Source organism: Anolis sagrei, chromosome 3, assembly GCF_037176765.1.
Source record: "Anolis sagrei isolate rAnoSag1 chromosome 3, rAnoSag1.mat, whole genome shotgun sequence".
NCBI classification, from domain to species: Eukaryota; Metazoa; Chordata; class Lepidosauria; order Squamata; family Dactyloidae; genus Anolis; species Anolis sagrei.
In genome coordinates this window covers 219,653,853-219,679,001 of record NC_090023.1, presented here as the reverse complement: position 1 = coordinate 219,679,001, position 25,149 = coordinate 219,653,853, and the positions used below count along the sequence as shown (strand labels likewise).

Sequence of the window (25,149 nt, the reverse complement as noted above, 5' to 3'; positions counted from 1 at the left end):
AGTCTGCCTCCCACCCAGATCCACAGCTGTTTCAATACATTGCAATGTTTTGGTGCTAAATTAGTAAATACAATAATTACTACATAATGTTACCATGTATTGAACTTTTTCTGTTAATTTATTGTCAAACATGATGTTTTGGTGCTTAATTTGTAAAATCATGACATAATTTGATGTTTAATAGGCTTTTCCTTTAACCCTCCTCTAATCCACCTTTTTCACTTATCCAACATTCTGCCGGCCCGTTTATGTTGGATAAGCGAGACACTACTGTATAATGCGTTTTTTGTAAAATATACACAGACACACTGAGTGGAAGTCACTTTTACAAGATTTTTTATGAAACCGAATGTTGTCCCCCTCACTGGGGGAAAAGAATAGTGCAAGAATGAATCTGTACATGTTTCTGGATTTGTGTGACTGTAGCTGTAGTTGGATTCTGCTTCAATCTGCAGTGTTCACTCTCCTGCAGTCATCTCAGAGTAAGTTGAGTTTTTCTTTTCAACTTCACAGTGCCAGGAAATCCCTAAATAATGGGATTAAATCCAATTCAATCAGTTATGGCTTCTAACTATCTCACTAGTATAAGGCAAATATTTTCTTCTGTGATCAAGGATTATAAGAGTATTTTTGCCCTCCATATTCAAGTGTCAGTGTTTGACCACACTCTCATACAAATTTGTAATAATGTGACCTGTCTTCCTGGAAGTACTCCTGCTTCTCCAAAAGGCTACTACAACAGTAAAACAGCTTCCAGATAATACTGATTTGCTTGCAAGTGCCTGATAAATCTGAAATTCATCTTTTAACTCAAGTGCACCTCTTAGTTTTTTTAGGAATATAGCCTTACAAGTATGAGTCTTTTTTCTTTAGTGGAAAAAAATAGACAAAACAGGCATCAAGTTAACATCTGACAAGACAGATTACAAACTCTTACAAAATACAGTTATCTGCACTTTTACCATAAATAAACATTTAAAAAACATTGACAAAAATGTTCATTGGCCAGGAATTATGGCAAAGTGTTGCTAGAAAGGACAAAAAGTAATTCAAAGTGAATTTAGGCACATTTCCCCCCTCTCTCACAATATACACCAAGTCATGTAAATTTGTAAAAGTCTTGGTTGTTAGTCATGCTTCGGATTTGTCTGTTATTACTGGTTCCATCTCAGTAGTTTAATCTTAGCTAAGGTAGGTTGAAAGTGCCTCGGTGGAAACGCTCAGTCTGTTTCAGGATTTCTGTGAAAAAGGGTGAGGAAGGGGAGTCCATTGCTCCAGAAAAATGTCTAACAGCAGCAACACTAAACAGCTGCTCATAGCAAAGGCTAAGGTGTTGTACGGCTTGCCATATCCACTTGCCTTCTTGGTCTAGCAGCGTTACTGGAACTGACAGGGAATCACGTTCCAAAAGGAAAAGCGGTCCAAAAGGAAAGAAACAAAAGAAGTTCAAGGAAAGTAAAAGGAGTGGGAGAAGTGGGGAGAGATTTCTAACTCTCTTGTTTTCTCTTGGGTATTCAGTGAACTGGATGCAGGTTCAGGTCACTTTCACATACATACAAATGCACATCTGACAATGTCATAATACTTCTGAATCTAAGTCTGGCCAAAAGGAATAATGGGGTGGGGAGGGAAAATGCTGTCCCTCGGAAAGCCGTGAGAGGGAGCCAGTGCTTAGTTTTGCAGGATTTGATGCATAAAGTGCTTTCTCAGAAGATATTTCAGGCACAAGATTGGGCTGCTTCCCCTTATTTTCGAAAGGGTGCCAGCCTGCTGATGTTCTGCCAGAAGTTGGAGGGCTTGCGTTTGGGCTCTGCCAACATGAACACTTGCTGTTGAGGAAGGTTGGTAGGTAGTGTGGGGTGCTTTTGGCGCATCAGAAAATCATAGTATGTCCTGGTGACCACTGTGGAGAAAATAAGCAAGAGGACAAAATGTTACTTTGATTCCGCCTTGATGCATTTTGCTTATATAAACTGTTATACTCGAGAAGGCCTTTCCTTTCTTCCATTGGAAAAATTCTACCTTTTCTTTTCAAGAAAAATTTTCATTAAAAGTTTTCATTATGTTGTCACAGAATCCACTCTTTAAGTTTTAATTTCTACTTTAAAGACCTTTGTAAAAAGCCGATTTTATTTTGATTATAAGATTCAGCATCCTCCATGGATAGCTTCTTTAAAGTTCAGAGCAAATTTACCAACCCATTCCCACTGAAGCTGTCAAGCCCTACTGAATTTTTTAAAAGAACTTTCATACTTTCAAAGCCCATTTTCTACCATATTTCATGATATTTTGTAAGGGGCATGGAAGGCAGATGAACGAGGATCTCTAATCTCAAGCTATATTCAGTATAGTTTCTACACACAATAACTCATTAATGGGTGTGTGTTTTTTTCTATATGATTATGCTGGTGAAATATATTGTTTTCATTGCCACAAGGTGTCGGTCACTAAATGAGCAGATTTATTGACAGTTATTTTGATGGCTAGCTGCAACTGCAACATCAAGTTGCACTCCTACCCTAAATACAGATGACCCAATAGGTTTTGCTGCTCTAGGCACACCACTACCACTACCAATCCAACATACATAGTTCTCAAGTTGTTTTGATACCTATGAACTCAGATTATATAAGAAGTGTTTAGGTTAAGAATTCTTATTTTCATATTGTTCTGCTGTGATATAAGGGGCAGGGAGAAAGATGGGAAAGAAGACCAGCTACTTGCCTTTTGGTTTTCCACTCTGGTTCTGTTTGTTGGCATTAAGCATGGCTTGTTTCTTCTGTACCTCAGTAATGGAAAAACCTTGAGAAAGAAATAAAATCCATGAATGCAGCCACACTTGCAAGGTACATCATGGCATTAAATACACAGCAACCTGAATATATGGCGGATGGGAAGACAACTGGAAAATCCTAATGCATGCAGCAAATATAACACTATCACTGTAGTTTTAGACAAATTTACTTGGAAATCAGTTGAGCTTTTATGAACTGCATCTCCCAGAATCCTCCAGTCAGTATGTTTACTGGTCATGCACACTGAAAGACTGTTTCTAACTGAAGAGCAGCTACATCTCAGCGGGGAACCACCTGGCACCAGCAACATCTCCGTAGGGAGCCTCCACGGCCCACCACTGCCTCTGCCTGGCTCCTTTAAGGGCCCCCGCCTCCTCGCAAACCGGCAACGGCTACATCTGAGTGGGGGGCGACCTGGTACCAGCAACATCTGCCTCCACGGTCCCCGCTGCCTTGTTGCCTGGCCCCTTTAAAGCCCCCACCTTTTCACCACTCAGTAGTAGCTACATCTGAGTGGGGAACTGCCTGGCACCAGCATCATCTGTGCAGGGAGCCTCCACAGGCCCCTTGCTGCCTCACCTCCTTGCTGCCTGGCACCTGCAACATCTGTTGATGTGTGAGGACTACTTACCTGGATTAGCTAAACTGCTCTCTGAGGCTTTTCCATCATTTACTTACTGATTGTGTTGGGCAGCCTTGGTGGCTCTGGTCCCCATCACAAACTTTCATTATAATTGCGCTGCCTACAAGATTGATAATTGATACCTACCCAAACCGGCAAATGATCATGTCTGATGATTTTAATGATTTTAATTTATATGTTATTATTTTAAGATATGTAATGTATTGTTTTTATTCGTATATGAGGCATTGAATTTTTGCCATTTATTATGCTGTATACTGCTTTGAGTCCCCCTAGGGTTGAGAAAAGCAGTATAGAAATGCAGCAAATAAATAAATAATGAAGTCCAAAAAGGAAAGAAGATTCCAAGCTCTGGAAGTATCCCATGTTTTCCATGGAACGGACCTCCAAATAAGTGTGCATTCATACACAGGGCTGCTGCCTAAAGGTGTGGCTTCAGTGTAGAATTTGTCCTGATGAAACCTAGAACAATTTTAAGTGGAGCTCAAGCCCAAACACCTGTGCTTTTCATGGAGTGTGATCCACAATCAACTTGGCTATTCCCACTGGTACCTCCTTAGCGTCCCAAATCAGTTTAATGTTTATTGCTCCCTTAGTAGTACAAGTATTAAACAGAGCAAATAGCTCTCGCAGTCCTGTCGTGACCACACTCAACTAAAAATACTGGTGTCAAGCATTAGCAAACATGAAAGATATGAGGGGGGAAGCAATAATAAAGGAGAGGAACTTCATGGAACAACAAAGTCCTAAGAGACCTTTACAGAATATCAAAATTATTAGAGCATGAAGTTTTATAGATCATAGCTCACCCACACTATACAAGCACACACCCTACATATGAAATTCTGGATAAACATGCATCTCATGAAAATGTGTTAAGCCTTTAAGATGCTAAAGGATCCTAAGTTGCTTTTACTACATCAGGTAGGAGGCACACCCTTTGGGTGTTCTTACAATGATGAGACTTGGATTGCCCAGGAAAAGTTTCTGGGCCTTTAGAAAGGACATAAAGGAGGTAATGGATGTGGAAACCAGTTCCAGGAATGGGGCTCCACTGAAAGGCATGGAGACACAATGAGAAAAAGAAACGGAACAAATACTTAATGGGTTTGAGGCATTAACTTACACAAAGGGTCTTATTAGGCCAGTGTACTGATAAGGAAGATTATCTAAGATGTATATCTGAGAATTTGTGTATTATTTTATTTATAACATCAAGAATAAGTGGGAGCATTCAGAAACTGGGTGGCTGAGAAACCTCAGGGGAAGAGGTTCTACTTCCATAACAGCTTTCCAGTGTTTCTAGTCACAATCCTGCTTGTAGTTTCATACCAGTTTCTTGGTCGAGCTGAACCTGCTTCCTTTCATTCTCAAACGCCTTGAGCCAACGCTGCTTCTGTTCTGGCTTTTTGCCGCAGAATAAGTGGACTTCTTCTGTGTCCTTACAGTGCAATTTGAATGCATTTTTAACAGTGACGTTGAAGTCCTTATCTTTCCCATCTTCCACATCCAGAATCTCCATGTTGTCCATGCTGATTCGAGTCTTGTAATACAAGATATCGCGACGCAGGAGATCCTAAGAGAGAGAAAAGCAAACATGTTCTGTTCCAGCTGCTTCTCACACTACTCTGATACAGGAATGTTTGGTGAAAAACAATGCACAAAATAATAAAGGTTTTTTTTTTTCAATTTGGAGTTTCATATTTGCATTAGAAATGGATATGCATTAATTTTCACGATTTCTTTTGCCTGGGAGTTAAACAGTTCATGGGGACATAGTCCAACAAATGTTGCAGGGAAGAAATAAAAGGGTCACCTAATGTGGCCTAAAAGAATGGCTATATCTAAAACTTCTCTAGCAAAAGAATAAATAAGATAAAGGAATGTTAACATGAGTTATTGCTGACCTACTTCACACTACATAGCTCTCTTTAGTTTTTTCTCATGTTGGTACTAAAGCAAGAAGTAAAGTTATAACATTGTATCTGAAAAAAACCCTTCATTTTTAATTGCTCAGGGAAATGTATGCTGGGATTGAACTCATTAAAGAGATTGTAAGAACTGCACAAGCTTTCCATCTTCCTCTTGCAATATTGTAGTTAGTGATGAGCGTGTTTCAAGTCAGCACATAACAAAGGGATCTCATCAAAGATCTAGAGCCCATGATGTGTCTGAACTCCTCAGAAATGAAATAATTTCCATACTTACACAAGCTGTGGGAGTTTATTGAGAGCTCAAAAAGCCAAAATATTTTAAGAACGTGGTTAGGAATTGTATTTTTGTACAAAAATGTGCCTTGTTGAGGAAACATATTAAACATGATGCAATGTTAATAGGACTTATCAATATCAGAGACTTCCAAACACCACACTCCAATTACCTTCTCTCTATATCATGAGATGATCACTTCACTCATCTTCAACTGTTCTTTGAATGGTTAAAGTGTGCTTTCACACAAATGAGTTTAGTGCATGTGCAGAATCATAATGGGAATGTTCCAGAGATGAGTAGCTATCAATGGGAACTGCACTCCCTTCGTTATGATCACACATGTCCTAACCATTGTTCCAACTGCTTTTCAAAGGATTTCATATCTTGCAAAAAATCTCTTGCAGTACTGAAAAATGCTTACTGAGTTCAATGAGTCCATGTGGAATATACAAAGGAAACCTTGTAGGTCCCTTTAAACTGTATATAGAAGAGGCTTTTTGCAAGTATTTCTCAGAATGCCAAAATTTCATTGGCATCAGGTACACAGAATAGCACTGATTGAATTATTTTTCATCGGCAGATCCTTTTGGTAATCCTGCTTTACAAATTCAGTGGAGCTTTCTAGATTCTTCATCAAATTTCCCCCCAGACGTAATTTAGATATGAAATCTTCCAGGTAAATTGAAAGGATTACATAACCCCCCCCCCCCCCATTTTTTTTCTTGATGTCTTGGTTTTTAGACCTGATCCTGGGGTTATCTGAGGTGCATTTGGTAGACAGTATCAGCTCTAGTTCCTTACTTGGTTATGGTTTTCCATGGGTGAGCAAATGGTGACTGGTACATAGCATATGTTCTGTATCTCAAAAGCTAAAGCTGATAAGGGGAAAGTGTTCGGCATCTAATTTACCTGCTTGTATGCCACCCTGAGTCACCTTTGGACAGAAAAGGGCGGGATAAAAGTGTAGTAAATAAAATTTAAAAAAATAAATAAAACTGGTGCCATTTCTGGAATCAGCAGGTCAAATATACTCTGAAACATGCTAACATTTGAGGCACAAAAATGTGTGTTGGCCAGCGTTATCAAATTGGGTTTTCTGAGGCACACTTTGCAAACCCAAGGTTATATGTACCGATACTGAACTATGGTGCACTCTACCATTTCAATTAGTTTTGCACCTACATTTATCTTATATAGATAACAGATATTCAGCTAAGGCAGATGGGCAGTGGGGTATTTTTTAGTTCCAAAAACCCACAACGGTGTTTGTTCATTATGCAGTGTTGATGCTATCATAAATTTTGACACAAGTAGTTTAGTGAAAGAGAACATCTCTTTGATTCATTCTGAAACAGATACAGAGTGACCCATTACAGTTATGGTAGGAGAACAATGCCTCCTGTGATGTCTACTTTCCTGTTATTCTACCTCTCGGCTTTGTAGGATTTTTACTTAGGTGTGCATTTTAATGATTAACCTTAAAGCTAAGCATGTTCAAGTGGAAACACGACTGGAGACAACCAAACCATATAACCATAGAATCTGACCCAAGGTTTAGAACAAGTGTGGGAGGCAATTCTGATGGATTTAATTTGATAGCATTTTCAGCTGCTGCTTTTATCTTACAAAAGCTGAATACATCACTTCCCTCCAACGCTGCAGGAAAGCGGTCCACACCAGGGTGCTTTCATTAAATGCATGAGCAGAAAAGCACAGAAGGCCAGCATGGAAGAAACGTCAGCTGCGTAGGCACATTGGCAGTATTACACCCTTTCCTTGATTTATATGAATGAACAGTGATGTTTAGATCAAATGCTATCATTGTAACATGCTGAGGGGTTCTTTAAACAAAGGCTTGAGTGCAAAATGGGAAAGAGCATTGGGCAAAAAGGTATAGTTCTGCTGTCCCCAGGAGGGTTCGTCCACAGAGACAGAAGCAATTGTCACTTGGTTAGCTTACCTTCTTGCAGCAGACAAGCTGATGATCAAAGAGGAAAAACATTCTTTGATGGCTCTTGGCTTGAGGCTGGGAAATTTTGGTTAATTCCCCCGAGTAAATGAGTTCAGAACTCTTGACAAGGACATCTTCACCCTATCATCCACAAGGCAAGAGAAGTGTCATTTTCCCCCCAAAGGTAATATACTGTGGCTTGTTATAAAGGGGCCAACTAACTTTAGAAAATCTCCCAGCTTTGCACTCTTTACTGTTTCCCTATTAAAATACATAAGAAATAGGACACCCCCCCCCCCAAAGTAAAGGTAAAGGTTTCCCCTTGGCACTAAGTCTAGTTTAGTCCAACTCTGGGGGGTGTTCATCTCCATTTTTAACCCAAAGAACTGGCGTTGTCCATAGACACCTCCTAGGTCATGTGGCCAGCATGACTGCAGGGAGCGCTGTTACCTTCCTGCTGAAGCAGTAACTATTGATCTACTCACATTTGCATGTTTTTGAACTGCCAGGTTGGCAGAAGCTGTGGCTAACAGTGGGAGCTCACCCTGCTCCCCAGATTCAAACCGCCAACCTTTTGGTCAGCAAGTTCAGCAGCTCAGCAGTTTAACCGACTGCGCCACCAGCCCCCCTCCAAATTAAATGCAAATTCTCTGCTCTCAATTCAGATGAACTTTTCATATTTTGTTTTCTTTTTCTATCTTTGCATTTGGGGTTGTTATAGGCCATGATAAAGTCAAAAATATTTGGAAGAACTATTTCCTTCATGAAATTTTTTTTAAGTTTGTTTACCTCCCAATCCTCTATTGAACTCTGCCATTGAGCAATTTTGTCGATGTTTTCCAAACGTCGCTTCCTCTCATTGATGAGCCGTGCTACGTTCTTCATGGCATTTAGGGCAGCTTCAACATCTTTAAAATCCCTAGATTTTTTTTAAAAAGATCATGAAATGTGGCAACATAAACCAGTCAAAAGGATTCATCTTTTATTTATAAGCATCAGTGACTACGAAGCAAATTGCTGACCAAACAAAATTTTAAAAATCAGGAGGTCTGTTCCTGAGTTTAAGAACATCTGGTGTAATTGTTCAGGGTTTAATAGTTTCCCCCATTTGTGACATGGGCATAATATGGAACCATTACAATGTACAACTTATTTTGCCAATGCTTATAAAAGATCTCATCAGTATAAATAATTGTGGAGAACATTTTCATGACATATGCAGAACATAAACAAATATGTCACTGGTAATAGAGACAATTGCACTTTGGTGCTTCTCCCTCGATCTGAAATGTTAACTTGAAATCCTCCCACACCACATTGTTCCTGCTGTGATAAGTAGGATGTATCTGTCTGCCCTTTCTTGGATGTTCTTTCAATACCAAGGAGGACAAGTAGGAATTACCATCTGTTTACCGGAAGGAGCTTCTGGCATAGCGATCTTCACTATTTTTAAAGCAGGAGACACTTTGGCCTGTATCCATGGTGCTATCATAAGTCCCTCTGCATTAGAAGTTGTGTATTTGCAGATTTAATGCAAAGGTGGAATCCAATGCAGTTTTAAATCATATAAGCAAATAACCTTTCATAAGATTATAAGATGCTGCTTCCTTCTGCATTGCTTCTCCCATCACTTTGCCTGGGAGTCAGTTATCCTTCTCAAGATCCTCCTCCCACTTATGACTTGCAAAGTTCTGGTCATGAGGTTGTGATGTTGATAACAATGATAACTGGGAAGTCGGCTGGGACAAGGTTTCTGTATTGTTAGATGCTAAATCAGTGGTTCTCAACCCTCCTAATGCCGTGACCCCTTAATACAGTTCCTCATGTTGTGGTGACCCCCAACTATACAATTATTTTTGTTGCTACATCATAACTGCAATTTTGCTACTGTTATGGATCATAATGACAATATCTGATGTGCAGGATGTATTTTCATTCACTGGACCAAATTTGGCACAAATACCCGATATGTCCAAATTTGAATACTGGTGGGGTTGGGGGGATTGATTTTGTCATTTGGGAGTTGCAGTTGCTGGGGTTTATAGTTCACCTACAACCAAAGAGCATTCTGAACTCCACCAATGATGGAATTGAACCAAACTTGGCACACAGAACTCCCATGACCAACAGACAATACTGGAAAGATTTGGTGGGCATTGACCTTGAGTTTTGGAGTTGTTGTTCACCTACATCCAGATAGCACTGTGGACTCAAACAGTGATGGATCTGGACCAAACTTGGCACAGATACATAATATGCCCAAATGTGAACACTGGTGGAGCTTGGGGGGAAATAGACATTGACATTTTGGGAGTTGTAGTTACTGGGGTTTATAACTTACCTACAATGAAAGAGCATTCTGAACCCATCAATGGAAGAATTGGGCCAAACTTTCCACACAGAACCCCCATGACCAACAGAAAATAGTGTGTTTTCTGATGTTCTTTGGAGACCCCTCTGACACCCCATTGTGACCGCCCCCCCAGGGGTCCCAACCCCTAGATTGAGAAACACTATGCTAGATGCTAACCATGCAATATTATACATGTTTGATGTACATTTTAAGAAATTCAATGGGAGTCACTCCCAAGTAAGTGGATATGAGTTTGTTGCCTAAGATTTCAAGCACTATAAGAAAAAAACCAAAATCAAAATGGAATATGGAGAAATGCATACAATAAGTGTAAAAATGACTAAGGATTGCATCTTGAAACAAAGTCACTTCCCAAGCATGTGTGTTTTCCTTACCTGTGTTGTGGGTTGGTATATTTCAGCAGTTCTGCAAGCTGTAATGGGTACTTGCAAATCTTCTGCACCGGAGTCAGGAGGAAGCCATCCAGAGAGATGTCAATCATCTTCTGAAGCAAGCGACATGCTTCAAAGAAATACACGTATTTGCTCACTTTGGTGAGTCGGGAAAGTTCCACACAAGCATTTGGATGGTTGTTACAGTATTCAGAATAGATCTGGAACTCATTTTGCTGAATTAAAAGACAAAGATTATATTAATTGAATAGACCTTACAGCCAAATGACTTACAATTTTAGGAACATAGGAATCATTCCAGAGTACCTTATAAAATATAAAACAATGTGCCATTTTAGAACAATTTTTGCTTTATGTTGTAATTCAAAATTATTACCAAAAAGTTTCTAGACATACATCCCAGAATAATTTCTATTTTCCATCAGAGTTTGAAAACAAAACTATCAGGTTTGTTACTTTCCAGCAATTTTGAACTTACTTTGCAAGGGTTCTGCAAAATTGTCACATTTATGATAGGGACGTGCAAAGATCAGCTACTCAGTTCCAGCTGGAACAATAATATGATACAGGATTTTCAGTACTGAAATCCAACCGGGTGACTAAATGATAAAGACCCGAACACTAACTCAGGAAACAATAAAAAGCCTCACTAGAAAACAACAGTAACTGCTACCCATTTACCATAAACAGATTTGATATCACCACAACTGATACGACTGTGTTGAAATTATCATTGTAAAAAATCACAACTGCTATGCCACTGGCTGAAAAGGAGTGTAGCATAAAGTTCTATAGCATCTAGTTTCCATAGTTACTGATTGTATTGTTCACTTTCACACATATACAATAAATATTTACATCAATCCAATCTTGCATTTAAAGCATTTGCTCACATGCCCAGGAAAGTGAAAAGCCAGGCAAAAGCTGTCCTGCAAGACAGGTACTTATTGATCTACTCACATGTGCATGTTTTCAAACTGCTAGGTTGGCAGAAGCTGGGGCTAACAGCAGGAGCTCACCCTGCTCCCCAGATTCTAATCTGCGACTTTTCGGTCAACAAATTAAGCAGCTCAGCAGTTTAACCCACTGCATTACCAGGGGCTCCATGCAATCATGCAGGGAAGGTAACGGCGCTCCATGCAGTCATGCTGGCCACATGACCTAGGAAGTGTCTATGGACAACCCTGGCTCTTCGGCTTAGAAATGGAGATGAGCACCAACCCCCAAAGGCAGAAAAGACTGGACTTAATGTCAGGCCAAAACCTTTACATTACCTAAGACAGATGCATAGTAATACATTTGTTGTCTTAATCTACACATACACAAGGCCATATCATTGTGGAAAATATTGATACAGTGATAGTCTGTGCAGATGCTTTGATTTCTCTATAGATTCATGGAAAGAGTTTATTTACAATAATAACGTCCAAAAGAGGCACATTTCAGCACACCGTTACTTCCACTTTTGCCTCCATCTACTCACATATTCCAAGAAGCAGGAGCCAATCTCACTCAGGTGGGGGTAATCTTTGTTGAACTTCTTCTCTAGCGCTTTAACAAATTTTTTCTGGCACTTGTAGATGTCTTCGATATTTCCAAAAATAGTCTTCAGCTGTTCCTCTGTGAACATGTCTGCTCTTTTACGGCATTGTTTTATATAGCCCTAGTAAGAAAAAAAGAGAGGATCCTGATGCGAGTTATAAAAAGGGACAAACTCAAAAAGAACTGCATTCCATCTCATTCTTGGAAATATGGCTAAACAGATTGATGGGAAACTCTGATGGCGCACAACAAGGCCAAGCCCTTTAATAAGGTTTGGATTGATAATATCACCAAAGAAAGTAACATGAAAAAATAGGATTTGGCAGGAATGTGACAACACTCCTTCCACTTCACATATTGCAACATCTTGTGCCACAAAAATAAAAAAACTGTTTCCTCTTTCTATGTCATGTGAACAGATCTGAGCATCGGGAGAGAGAAAAACCCTCTGCTTCAAAGTTATCTAGAATTAAAAGTGAAGTAGAAGGTTCCAATGAAGTAAAGCTACATTATTTCCAAAGTAACATTCAAAAGCAAAATGATGAAACTGCAAGGAACTCAAAAAGTTGTGAAAAGTACTCTGCCAGCATTTCATTCGGATTTGGATTGCTTAGACAATGCTTCTCAACCTGGGGGTCGAGACCCGGAGGGGGGGGGGGGGCGAGGAAGGTGTCACAGGGGTCGCCAAAGGCCATCAGAAAACAGTATTTTCCATTGGTTATGGGGGTTCTGAGTGGGAAGTTTGGCCCAATTCTATTGTTGGTAGGGTTCTATTTCTCCAAATTCCACCAATGTTCACATTTCGGCATATTGAATATCCATGCCGAGTTTGGTCCAGATCTATCATTGTTTGAATCCACAGTGCTCTCTGGATGTAGGTGAACCACAACTCCAAAACTCAAGGTCAATGCCCACCAAACCTTTCCAGTATTTTCTCTTGGTCATGGGAGTTCTGTGTGCCAAATTTGGTTCAATTTCATCATTGGTGTTCAGAATGCTCTTTAATTGTAGGTTAACTATAAATCTCAGCAACTACAACTCCCAAATGACAAAATCAATCCTTCCCCAATACCACCGGTATTCAAATTTGGGCGTATTGGGTATTTGTGCCAAATTTGGCCCAGTGAATGAAAATACATCTTGCATATCAGATATTTACATTATAATTCACAACAGTAGCAAAATTACAGTTATGAAGTAGCAAGGAAAATAATTTTATGGTCGGGGTTCACCACAACATGAGGAACTGTATTAAGGGGTTGCGGCATTGGGAAGGTTGAGAAACACTGGCTTAGAAGCAGGTAAAACTGGACACTTGATATCTGAACCCTTGTGAAATGCCACTTCTTTCTCTCCTCTGTCATCAAAAAAGGCACATAGGACAATGTTTCAGTTCTATGGGGGAGAAAAAACCTATAGTGACATAAATTATTACATTTATACAACATAAATTTCGTGAAGGAACATATTGCTTGAATCGTCATAAAACTGTTTACATTAAAAAGTAGAAAAACAATAGAATATTTAATGTACTAATTAACTAAAAACTCTTTTGGAGAATTACTACAGAATTCTAGATTCCAAACATAAATATATTTCTTTTCTTTAAATGTATTTCTACCCATATTGTTGTCTGTATGACTTCTTACCTCACATATGTCCTTCAGGTGTTTAATGTAATCTCTTTCTGTGCTCAGGATTTCATTGATCACATTAGTTCTCATTTGATCCTTAGTTGTATGCCCTATCCCATAGCGGTGGGCAGCATTTCTGGAGTCTTCCTCTCTGCCGTCTTCTAGCTTCAAAGGATAGTCCTCCATTGGTTCATCCTGGTTCACCCGAAGCTGTTGCAAACAGAAAGGTTTCCCTCATATAAAGTATGGCCAGATTATATGGACTTCCTTTGCTGTCCTTGTGCTGCCCAGTATGGAGATTCAAGGGGGAGAAACTTGAATCTCCATACTGGAAATTTCAAGGACTTCATATAGCATTTTTGTGAACACATACAATTCTTTGGCTTGGAATACAAAACTAATGTTTCTTCATTATGACCACATGAATTCTACTTCAGCTTGGATTTTAGTTTGAGAAAAATGAATTTTAAGAGGGCTGGAAAACAAAATTTTGCTTTCTCTGAAGATTAAAATTGTGACCCTCTTTTTTCCATGAAAAGAAGAATGTGCAAGATTGATATTTCATTCTCACCACTACAGGGTTTTACTACTACAACAACAATCTCTATCCCCATCCTATGGGTAATTTCGCGCAAGATTGCTGTTTTCTAGAGAAATCTTATACATACAAAAAGCAGCAATCTTGCACAACAAAATCTTGCACAACAAAAATCCTGTGCAACAAAAGTGTCAAATAAAACCATCAATGTTGTACAAAAAAAAATCTCACGCAATAAAAATATTGTAAAAATACACACTTTTTTGTTTCATTTTCAAAATCATGTGTCAATTTTTGTGCTAGAGTTTTGCACTAATCCCACAATTTTTTGTGCGCAATAATCTGAAAAAAATCTGGGATGTTTAAATATTTGGCAAAAATTGTGCACAATTCTTCCCCTTGTATTATTCTTCCCAACAAGGGCTGCCATATAATGCAGTTCAAATGCAGTATACATATAGTCCCTGCTCTTAAGCGTTAGGAAACCAATTTTTCAGCCAAGAAACGAATACGTCCCAACATAGTTATAACACAAAGAGATCATACAATGTTTAAGATTCCAAAACACTTTAGAGATTTCAATAGTGCCTTTTCAAATGCCCAAGAGAACCCAGAAGGCTTCTCTAGATACTTAAAGGAACATAGAGAAATCTCTACGGAAGGACATTTCACAACTGTGGCATTGCCTCTGGAAATCTGGCTCACACAGAATTGAGCCAGGACTTTATTCATTTCCTCAACTTCCACAGAGTTTGCAGAAGCTGCTGAATTATCTGTAAAAAAAAGTGGGTTTAAAAAGTTTTGATATATAATCAATTTGTTTTACAACTCTTGGGATGTGTTTACTACTTATGCTTCAGGTCAAGCATTCTTCACATAATTTCAACCAGATGGCTGACATAACATAAAATTTTAACTGTGACTTTATTTATTACTGTCATCCCTGAAATGATAATGACGTTTTAATGCCTCCAAAAATGCCAATCTGAGATTGATAGCATTGTTCCAGAATGCCCACTGGATGGCAGTAGAAGAAGAAAGAAAATCAAAACTATTCAATACTTTATTGCCTCTATGTTTTTAAAAAGTATTTAAATTAAGGACTCGAGCACTGCAACCTCAATTTAAAATGTGCGAGCTGTAGGGGATCTGTATAATGTACAAGACCCTTTTTCTGACAGCAGAACTGATCTGCTGGTATGGCTGGCAGAAGCCCCTTATGGGAGCTGACCTAAAGATCTTCCAACAGAGCAGATTCCAGAATAGCCCTGGTAGCAAACATCTTCTGGCAGAAGAGCAAAAACGGGTGAAGAAGGAATGGGGCAAGAGAGGAAACAAGTGATGTCATGTTCAAATCTTTTCCAGCCCAGGGATAGAGCTACTAAAGCAAAGGTAAAGGTTTCCCCTTGACAGAGTCTAGTCCGACTCTGGGAAATGGAGCTCATCTCCTTTTCTAAGCCAAAGAGCCAGAGTTGTCTGTAGACGCCTCCAAAGACATGTGACCAGAATGACTGCATGGAGCGCCATTACCTTCCCACTGAAGCAGTACCTATCGATCTACTCACATTTGCATGTTTTCGAATTGCTAGGTTGGCAGAAGCTGGGGCTAACAGCAGGAGCTCATCCTGCTCCCTAGATTTGAACCGCCGACCTTTCAGTCAGCAAGTTCAGCAGCTCAGTAGTTTAACCCTCTGCACCACCAGTGGGTTTATGCTGCTATGTCAGCACAAAGTATGGCCTGGATTAAGGTGGTCTGGAGCAATTTCAAAAACCCATAGGGCTAGGATCTTCAACTGGCCCCTGAACATCTTGCCAGTGAAGGTGGTAACCTTAACCTACAGTTGGGCCCCTAGCCTCAGAATTTCATTGCAAAGTTTTAATATTAGTCATTTGATTTAGTTTCACCACATGTAGGTTACTCATAATCTTGTACAATTTTAGAGAAGCATATTCTACTTCAGCCATAGCATCGAGGTAAACTATATTAAACAGTTTGCCTCAATGCTATGATAAATGTAAATTGCAGAACATAGGTTATGGCAGACCTATAGCAACACCTGCCATATGTCTACTCAGAAGCCAGCCCCACTGAGTTCTAATTCGTGCAGCCAAGTGGGGATCTGCAGTTCCCAAATACTCCAAAACCATTATCTCTACATGGTCACAAGTGACCATACAGTTGCAGCCTAAACCTAGTAAACATAATTAGAAATTGATTGCTGACTCTACACCTGTAGTTTAACATCCACAGCATCTGAAATTTACGTTTGTGAAGCTGTGAGGTAATATCACTATTTAGTAACCTGTGCAAACAATAGGTATGTCTAAGTGTTTATTTGATTAAGTATAGGATCTGGCCAATTGGAGTATCGATGAGCATTTTATCCTGGAATTCACATAAACATCACTGATATGAAAGCAATGCATTGTACATAAGCAGCCAAACAGGATTTGGTTTATGTTAAGTCGGTGTTAAATATGCTACATTATACCCTTAGTATTAAAGGAGGGGTTGAAAAGCCAAACACGATTTCAAGCTAAGTTTGAAATCTCCTTTAATGATAGCAAAGGAACAGGATTTATAATTGAATGCAATTCCTAAGCCATATACACTCCTCAAAAAACAAGGTAATACCATTACAAAAAGAGATGGTGCAGCTCTGCTAATTGAACAGAAATTGCCCCAAAGACCTTTGTTAGAAAAGACACACTCAGTTCTAAGTGCTGAGCAGGAATAATTCCTCATTATGATTGCTCAAATTCCTTTGTAACTCTTATTTTTCCAGATCTCAGAACTGTTTGTTTCATTTGCACACAAAAAGCATTCTGAAGCTTCGGCCTGCCTCTGTTTTTCCCTTGCCCCAGGATTTCTTCCTCACTCCTTACTCTCCTATTCAAAGCTGAAAATAAACACTGTATATACTCAAGTATAAGCCTAATTTTTAAGCCCTTTTTTTAGGCTGAAAAAGCCCCCCTTGGCTTATACTCGAGTCAAGGTTATTTATTATTTTACTCTGTTGTTGTTACTATTATTATTAAGTTTATTATTTTACTCTATTTATTATTATTATTACATTTATAATTTAACTTTATTATTGTTATTACATTTTTTATTTTACTCTATTATTGTTATTATTACACTTTTTATTTTACTCTATTCTTATTATTAAATTTGTTATTTTACTCTATTATTACTGTTATTATTATATGCCCATTATTGTATTCTATTATTTTAATTTTTATTACATGTATTATTTTACTCTATTGTTATTGGAAAAATATGTAAGCACATTTACATTGAAGAAGGTAAGAATAATAGTTTAACCGGTGGCGCAGTGGGTTAAAGCACTGTGCCGGCAGGACTGAAGACTGACAGGTCACAGGTTCGAATCCGGGGAGAGGCGGATGAGCTCCCTCTATTAGCTTCAGCTCCTCATGCGGGGACATGAGAGAAGCCTCCCACAAGAATGATAAAACATCAAAAATCATCCAGGCGTCCCCTGGGCAACGTCCTTGCAGACGGCCAATTCTCTCACAACAGGAGCAATTTCTCCTGACACGACAAAAAAAAAAAGGAAAAAAAAGAGTCATACAGTCTTATCTTACAGTTTTATGTAAATATTCATAAACATTTAACCTACTGGTGCCTTCATTAATGTAATTTTATTGGTATCTATTTTTATTTTGAAACTTACCAGTAGCTGCTGCATTTCCTACCCTCGGGTTATACTCGAGTGAATGGGTTTTCCCAGATTTTGTGGTAAAATTAAGTGTCTCAGCTTATATTCAGGTCAGCTTATACTTGAGTATATATGGCAAATAAAAGTAACACAGTGTAATTCTATTCATGTATATGGATGTGCTTATTAACAGGCAAGTAGGTACAGAACTCCAATCAAACCCCTTCAGTGCATTCCCTGATACACACACACACACACAAATAGATAAGAAAAGCATATGCTTGTTTAAATCACATTGAAAGCCATTGCCCACATAAGGGCAATCTAGAGCAATATCACGAGGAACGAGTGGATCGAAAAATATTACTTTTGTTGAATACAATTTTGTCCAACTACCATGGGAGTTTTAGTCCAAAAAATTAACTTCCCCTATCTTTACATAAGCAGATGTGATAGAATACTAGAAAAATGACAAATATGTGTCCACTGTGTCAGCGTAGTTAGTGGGAACACACACAAAAATGTGTCCTCAAAATGCCTCCTCCCTGCAAAAGACCTTGCTGTTAAGAAATGCATTTTAACACAACAAATGGCTTCTTACCCGTACAAAGCTGGCTGGGAACCATCCTTCACTGTCCATGATCCTGCCCCACCACCACTCTTTATTAGTAGCATCCATTACTTCGATGACATCACCAGCCTTGAAGCCTAGCTCTTGATCATCCATGGTGACATGATCCCAGAGTGCTTCAGCATACACCACTCCGCCATCACTGATGAGCTGGAAAAGAGAAAACAAACATTTATACAAATGTATCTTTGGAAAATAGCCATATTTTCTCTCATCTAAGAACTATCTTGGAGAAAGGGAGCTTGATATTGGGGTGAAGTACATTCACATGTTGGGACATCTTGAAAGTTGAGCTAGGGGTAGGAATAAAGAGAAGAACTTGAGAGTACGTGAAAAATATTACAGCGTCAGTGTGTCTGCTGTCTGTTCATGATGCATGATAATTTGGACAGATAGCTAAAGAAGTCTGCCTGGGTTGGGGCTTTTTAAGCCTTTTCAATCCATAATTTATTTATTTTATTTACCCTATTTGTATCTCTCCATTCTCACCCTGGAGGAGACTCAAGCCAGCCTTACAACAAGCAGCAATTTGATGTCATACACAAATATCAAATAAAAAATTAAATTAAAACCAACAATTAAAATATGAATAATTAAAAATCAATTAAAATCATGCCATCCAAAACATAGTCCAGGGCCATTCCATTTGTCAATCACATTGAGTCTTGGTCACTTATTGCACTGCTCCAATTACTTGTGAAAAGCTTGGTCCCAAAGCCACATCTTATCTCCCACCAGATATACTAATCTATTTATCTATCTCACCCAGGGCTTTATAATTTTACCCCTTGCATTTGGCCCAGCTCACTGTGTTCAATTCCATTATTTTATTTTATATCCTGTGTTTACCCTATTGTATTATTTTGTTATTGTTTCCAGTTGATTTGATGTTATTATCTGTTGTATGTATTTTACTTTGTTTATTGTAATTCTTTGGCTTGGCCTCATGTTAGCTGCCCAAGTTCCCTTGGGGAGACGCTGGCGGGGTATAAATAAAGTTTTTTTATTGTTGTTGTTATTGTTGTTGTTGTCATTATTATTATGGTTTGTGCTAAAGGTTAGGAGAGAAGGGGCTGATGTGATTTTGTTGGGGAGGGATTTCTATAGATGAGGGGCCATCACTGAGAAGACCCTGTCTCTCATTCCAACCAATCGCACCTGCAAAGGAGGTGGGACTGAGAGCAGGGCCTCTCCAGATAATCTTAACCACCGGAATGGTTCATAGAAGGAGATACGTTCGGACAGGTAAGCTGGGCCAGAACCGTTTAGGGATTTATAGGCTAAAGCCAGCATTTTGAATTGTGCTTAGTAGTAGACTGACAGCCAGTGGAGCTGACATAACGGGGGGGGGGGGGAGGTTGTATGCTCCCCCTTTTCGCCCAAGAAATATGTGATCCCAGGTATATAGGCATATAAAATGAGTATAAAAATCAAACAGGTTGATTTTCCTTTTTATGAAGTACAGCCGGAACATTTTCTATAGAGTCCACTATAAATACTGAATGTTGTTGCCAACAGCATAATGTAAATGTCTAAAACAGCCACTAGGTGGCAAAACTTTTATTGTTGCCAAGTATTTCATGACACCAACATTGAGCTAAGGGGACTCCTTAGCTCAATGGTCCCACAGTTTAAGAAGCAGTGGCCTAAATGACCAGATACCCTTTTGAGAGGAACCCAGATGATATTTTCAAGTAGATTAGTGACTATTGCCATATACTCAAAGTTCCATAGGATTCAAAAGTACTGTAGACTACAACAGGTTATCACAGGAAAGTGTGTGAATATGTTTCTGTGTTCTTATCATCAAACATATGTATCCATCATTCATTTCAAATGGGCAAGTTGCACAGAAGGACCTAAGGGGGCTAAATGTTGATATAATATTTCTGGCTAATGTAATATTATTTTGAACTTTCTTTCTTTCTTTCTGTACTGCACAACAAGCCATCTGAGAAAAGTTCACATTCTATCATTACAATATGGAATGAATTAACATGCACTTTAGATTTCAGAGTTCCACCAAGACAAGATAAAGATGAGAAAAGTTTTTTGGGAGAGGAGGTTGTTCTTTTTTCTTTTGGAACTCAACATTCAATGGTCATGTCAGAATTTACTTAACTCTGGGAAGAGTTAAGGAAATTCAGCCCTATCTAGCCCTACCATGCCTCATGGTTTACAACTCTGTAAGGAATTTATTCCATTCATCCAGGTTATTTTTCTTCTGCATAGTTACCTGTGTGTGTGTGTGTGTGTGTAGGAGAGCAGCATGGATCTCACACACGATACTTACCACCACATACTTAGAATAATCTCATTCCCTATCTCCTGTTGTCTGATCAAGTGTCTTCCAAATTATAGCTGAAAAGCAACCATTCAAATACCTGCTTCCCATAGCAGACTGTTTCCACAGTGTACATAGTAACATAGTAACTCTCTATAATTTACTCAAAAGTATGCACTACCTATATTCAGCAGATCTTGTGCTAAGTAAATTCACATTGAACTGCAATCCAAGGATGCAATCCCAAGCATACTTTCTTGGAAGCACCACTGAAGCAACAGGATTTATGTCAAAATAAATATTCCTAGTGTTGTGCTATTAAACTACTATTACAAAGAATACCACTGAAGGATTTCTGCAGCATAATAAGATGGATGTCTCTGAATAAGCAGGTAAGCCATATCAGCTTATATGAAAATCATATTAACTTTCAAATGTAGATAAGCTTTTTGCCAAGCACAAGGCTGAGACGTACAATCAGTAAGTCAGTACAGCCCACGGTGCCAGTTGCTCTGCTTTGTTCTCGTGCTTCACTTAGCAAAGTTAATAGGAATATGTTAAAGAAAACCTTCTTTCCTTTGCAGTCATACCATTATGCAGTAAGCTAATTAACATCTTTGGAAAGAACACAGCCTAAAAGGCTTTATCAGACACTATACCTACACACTTAGCATGTTAAAAATGAAAGCCAGCAGATGGAGTGAAACTGCGAGGTTACACTATATTTTATGAAATAAAAAAACCCACCTACCCAAGATACAGTAGGCTCTATAAATTGACAAACATGATGCCAGGGGGTGCGGGGTGGGGGCTCCAATGTCAGTAGATGGTAAATCTGCTCCAAATTTTGGTCAAAACATTAAGGGAGGTTTCCAAGGTGCTTGGACTTATTCCCACAATAGATTCTGCACCTTGATACTTTCTGTAAAACACAGACTAAAACTTTGAGTGGATTCACCATCTCATTGATATTGCAGCTACCACTCCCAAGTATCTATCTGATTTCAATTCATGGCATCTTCATGGATGAGACTCCCAAGTCACCTTGTCATTAACAGCACTGCAGACTCAGAGATGTGGCTTTCCAGACTGGGTTTATCCATCTGGAACAAGGACTGAAGAAGCATCAAACAATGTTCTCCATGGCCAAATGTAAACTGATTATATCATTTGTTGAGACAACTGGAGGAAAATCCCCATCTTCTGCCCCCCCCCTCCCCCATGTACATGGATTTTTTTTTTTTTTGTCGTGTCAGGAGCATCCTCTTGTGAGAGAATTGGCCGTCTGCAAGGACATTGCCCAGGGGACGCCCGGATGATTTTGATGTTTAATCATCCTTGTGGGAGGCTTCTCTCATGTCCCCGCATGAGGAGCTAGAGCTGATAGAGGGAGCTCATCCGCCTCTCCCCGGATTCGAACCTGCGACCTGTCGGTCTTCAGTCCTGCCAGCACAGGGCTTTAACCCACTGCGCCACCGGGGGTTCCATGTACATGGATAGTGAATATGATAGTGAAAGTGCAACTCCTGGATGTGTGAGAACGAAGCCATATGATAGTTCTATCATTGGAAAATTTACACTGTACTTATTCATGTAACTTAACCAAAGATGCTATACTTCACCTAGGTACAATAATAATAATAATAATAATAATAATAATAATAATAATACTTTATTTATACCCCACCACCATCTCCCCAAGGGACTCAGGGTAGCTTACATGAGGCCAAGCCTGACAACACATCAATAAAACAGAAAAGCAATAAACAAAAAACAATACAATTAATACAAATCACATATAAATAATAACACACAAGGATTTAGAAACCTATTACTATACCTTACCATACCTGGGAGGAATATTGTGGTTATGTCTTTTCCTTGACATTTAGTTTTCTATACACAGCATTGGATTTTCTTAGATAGATAGATAGATAGATAGATAGATAGATAGATAGACAGGCAGACAGCGATGAAGTAGATAACAGAGCATAGAAATGAATGAACTCCCAATTGAATGGTGTGGCAAACACTCACGACTGCCACATTGGTGGAAGTAAGGACCAGATCTTAGAAATTGAAAGACAGTAATCTAGTCCTTTTCTTTATTCTTTTGCAGGTTGCCACTCATCATCAGTTGCCATGAGAGGTGAAGAATTCATATAATATAAGGCTTTCCATTTGCTAAGAATACACCTACAGTCCAAATGCCACACATGCCTTTCAAGTTACACGTTCACTGTACCAGCCAGGTGTTCCAAGTGTTCATTGGCATTTGAACACATCAGCAGCTGTTGTTGGCTATTTAAAGTGGCCTCCAGTTGCAACTTGTTTGCTTCCTGAAGAACTGAAACCCTATGGATTTTTCTCTAAGTATTTTGTGTTTACTTCTTGAAAGTCTATATAGGGGGTGGGGTGGAGGGGGATAAATAGATCTATTGCCAGAGATTCTTGTGAGTTGGAGCAGAACAAATATGACCAAGGAAAAGAAAAAAGAAACCACAGACACTCAGTTAAAATAATCACACTGAAAGGAAGCAATTTATTTCTCCGCATAGCTATGCAAGTTGCCAAGCTATACATCTCTGTTCATATTCTCATAATCACTCAACTCCCATTTGTCTCAAATGGTTCATCTCCACATAACTGTTATGCTGGCATGCTGCAGCTAAAGCTCTGGGCAACATTTTAAAAAGCAAAGAGATGTAAATAGTTCGTAGGTGCACCTCTTTCTGCAGCTTTTGAATTGTGGATTAAGGCTGTTTCAGAAAACATTCATCCAGTGAAATCTTTTATATCTTTCGTTCTGTTTAAACATTTCCATAATAACTCAACAGCAATAATGCTGAACATACTTTATTGCAAAGAGCTAAGAAACTAGTCTTTTTTCTACCAGCTGCATAAAATGCTAAGCATAAAGCTGTTCTTTGGAAAGGGTACGCAGTATATCAGAAGGCTTTCTCACAAATGAGTTTGTAGGTCAGTCACCCGCAACCCGTAAATTCGATGCAGGGGAGGAGCACTACTCAGAAGGCAAAGCTGCCATCACAGCAAAGCAGCAGCAGCCATTTTCAGTCTTTTCAGACAGGAAGAAGAACATGAGATACCCCCCCTCCCCAACCACATTGCATCTCCCAATATTTCTTGGCTACAGCTTCTGAAACTGTACTCCAACAGCATCCGGAGGCGCTCCTGATTCCCACCCTGTTGTGACTTTTTGAGCACTACTGTTGCATCTGGAACCACTGGGTTAAGCGTTTTTTTAAGTGCAAGAAAGCAGCCTTTGAATCCAGCCTGTAGTGAAGGATTTTTGACCAGGGGCCACTTTCCAACATTAGTACAAAAGGGTTATGAATCAGTTTTGGTTAACTTTAGATACGGTTTGGTTATTTGGGGTGCTCATTCAGAAAATTGCATTGGATAGACCACATTAGCTCTAGTTTCTGATACAGAACACATGCCATCCAGTAGTTACCATCTGCTCACCCACATATTTAATAATCTAGAGCTGATGTGGTAGTAGTAATCTTTTGTGGGTAGCAAACCTGTCCTCTCCCAACATCCCCTCGGCACTATAAGAGGGTTTTGTAAGACCAGTTGTTCTTGTTGCCACGTGGTTTCAAGGCAAGGGTGTAGTAATGGTGAGGCCATGGACCACATTTTCATTCTTGCGGGAACCATTGCCATAGTGTGTAGGGGTGCTTTGAAGAGTTCTTTTTTTTTTTTTTTGAGGTACAGCCTAGATTCCCCCAGCCCCAACTGTCATGGAAAAGGAACTCTCCCAAGCTCTGGTCTACTTAGAAGCACTCTAAGGCACGTGCAAGGAGGAAGTGTTATTTCTTCTCCATACTCCTATATTAGATGCTTTCAGTTCTGCTATAACTTAAGAGAAAGAACACTTGTCAATGTCTCAAACTGTTAATTCATCATTTCCTTCAGGATGTGCAGCTTTTTTAAATTAAGAAAAATCTGTCTTCATGTCACTCGTTTTAACCTTCAGTTATGGCCAACTCTCAGTAGGGATTCAGATATTATTCACTTAGTATGTCAAGGCCACGTTTAAAGGCTGAGCTGCTTTAAAGAACTGCTGAGCCAACCAAGTTGCAGAATGGAATCAGGTCAATACAGCAAGCATCCCAAAAGCAGATGGCATACCAAACATTGCTGCAAGGTTGTAGCACATTTACAGACAAGTGTGGCAGCTCAACTGTTTAAGGCGAAAGAGGTAGCTTGAAAGTGACAACTGAATTTCTGAATCAAATGTCAACATAGGATGAAACATCAAGTTGACTCGTCACACTTGACACATTGGTGTTCTGTGTCTCCAGTTCTTAATTGACAAGAAAAGAAGCAAGATCATTGTATTTTATGTTAACACATAACTTGAATGCACTGCCAACAACTTCATGCTAGTAACCAAGCCTGGCTGACCATCTGCACCAGAATAGCATTTCCTCCCAATGCCTGCTTCCCA

General features: G+C 39.2%; 1 protein-coding gene across 3 annotated transcripts in view; it reads right to left on the bottom strand.

Annotated features, from left to right (window-relative positions):
• Positions 1-319: 319 nt before the first annotated feature.
• ARHGEF4 (Rho guanine nucleotide exchange factor 4) overlaps positions 320-25,149 on the bottom strand; it is a 239,972-nt gene continuing 215,142 nt past the window's right edge. For all 3 annotated transcript variants that reach the window (XM_060768163.2, XM_067465889.1, XM_067465888.1), the window contains 9 exons: positions 18,362-18,541; positions 13,558-13,752; positions 11,850-12,029; positions 10,349-10,581; positions 8,390-8,519; positions 7,610-7,741; positions 4,771-5,014; positions 2,725-2,802; positions 320-1,903 (listed from right to left, as the gene is read on the bottom strand). In XM_060768163.2, the coding sequence (XP_060624146.2) occupies positions 1,746-1,903; positions 2,725-2,802; positions 4,771-5,014; positions 7,610-7,741; positions 8,390-8,519; positions 10,349-10,581; positions 11,850-12,029; positions 13,558-13,752; positions 18,362-18,541 (1,530 nt within the window). In that variant the 3' untranslated portion in view covers positions 320-1,745. The remainder of the gene's footprint in view (positions 1,904-2,724; positions 2,803-4,770; positions 5,015-7,609; positions 7,742-8,389; positions 8,520-10,348; positions 10,582-11,849; positions 12,030-13,557; positions 13,753-18,361; positions 18,542-25,149) is intronic.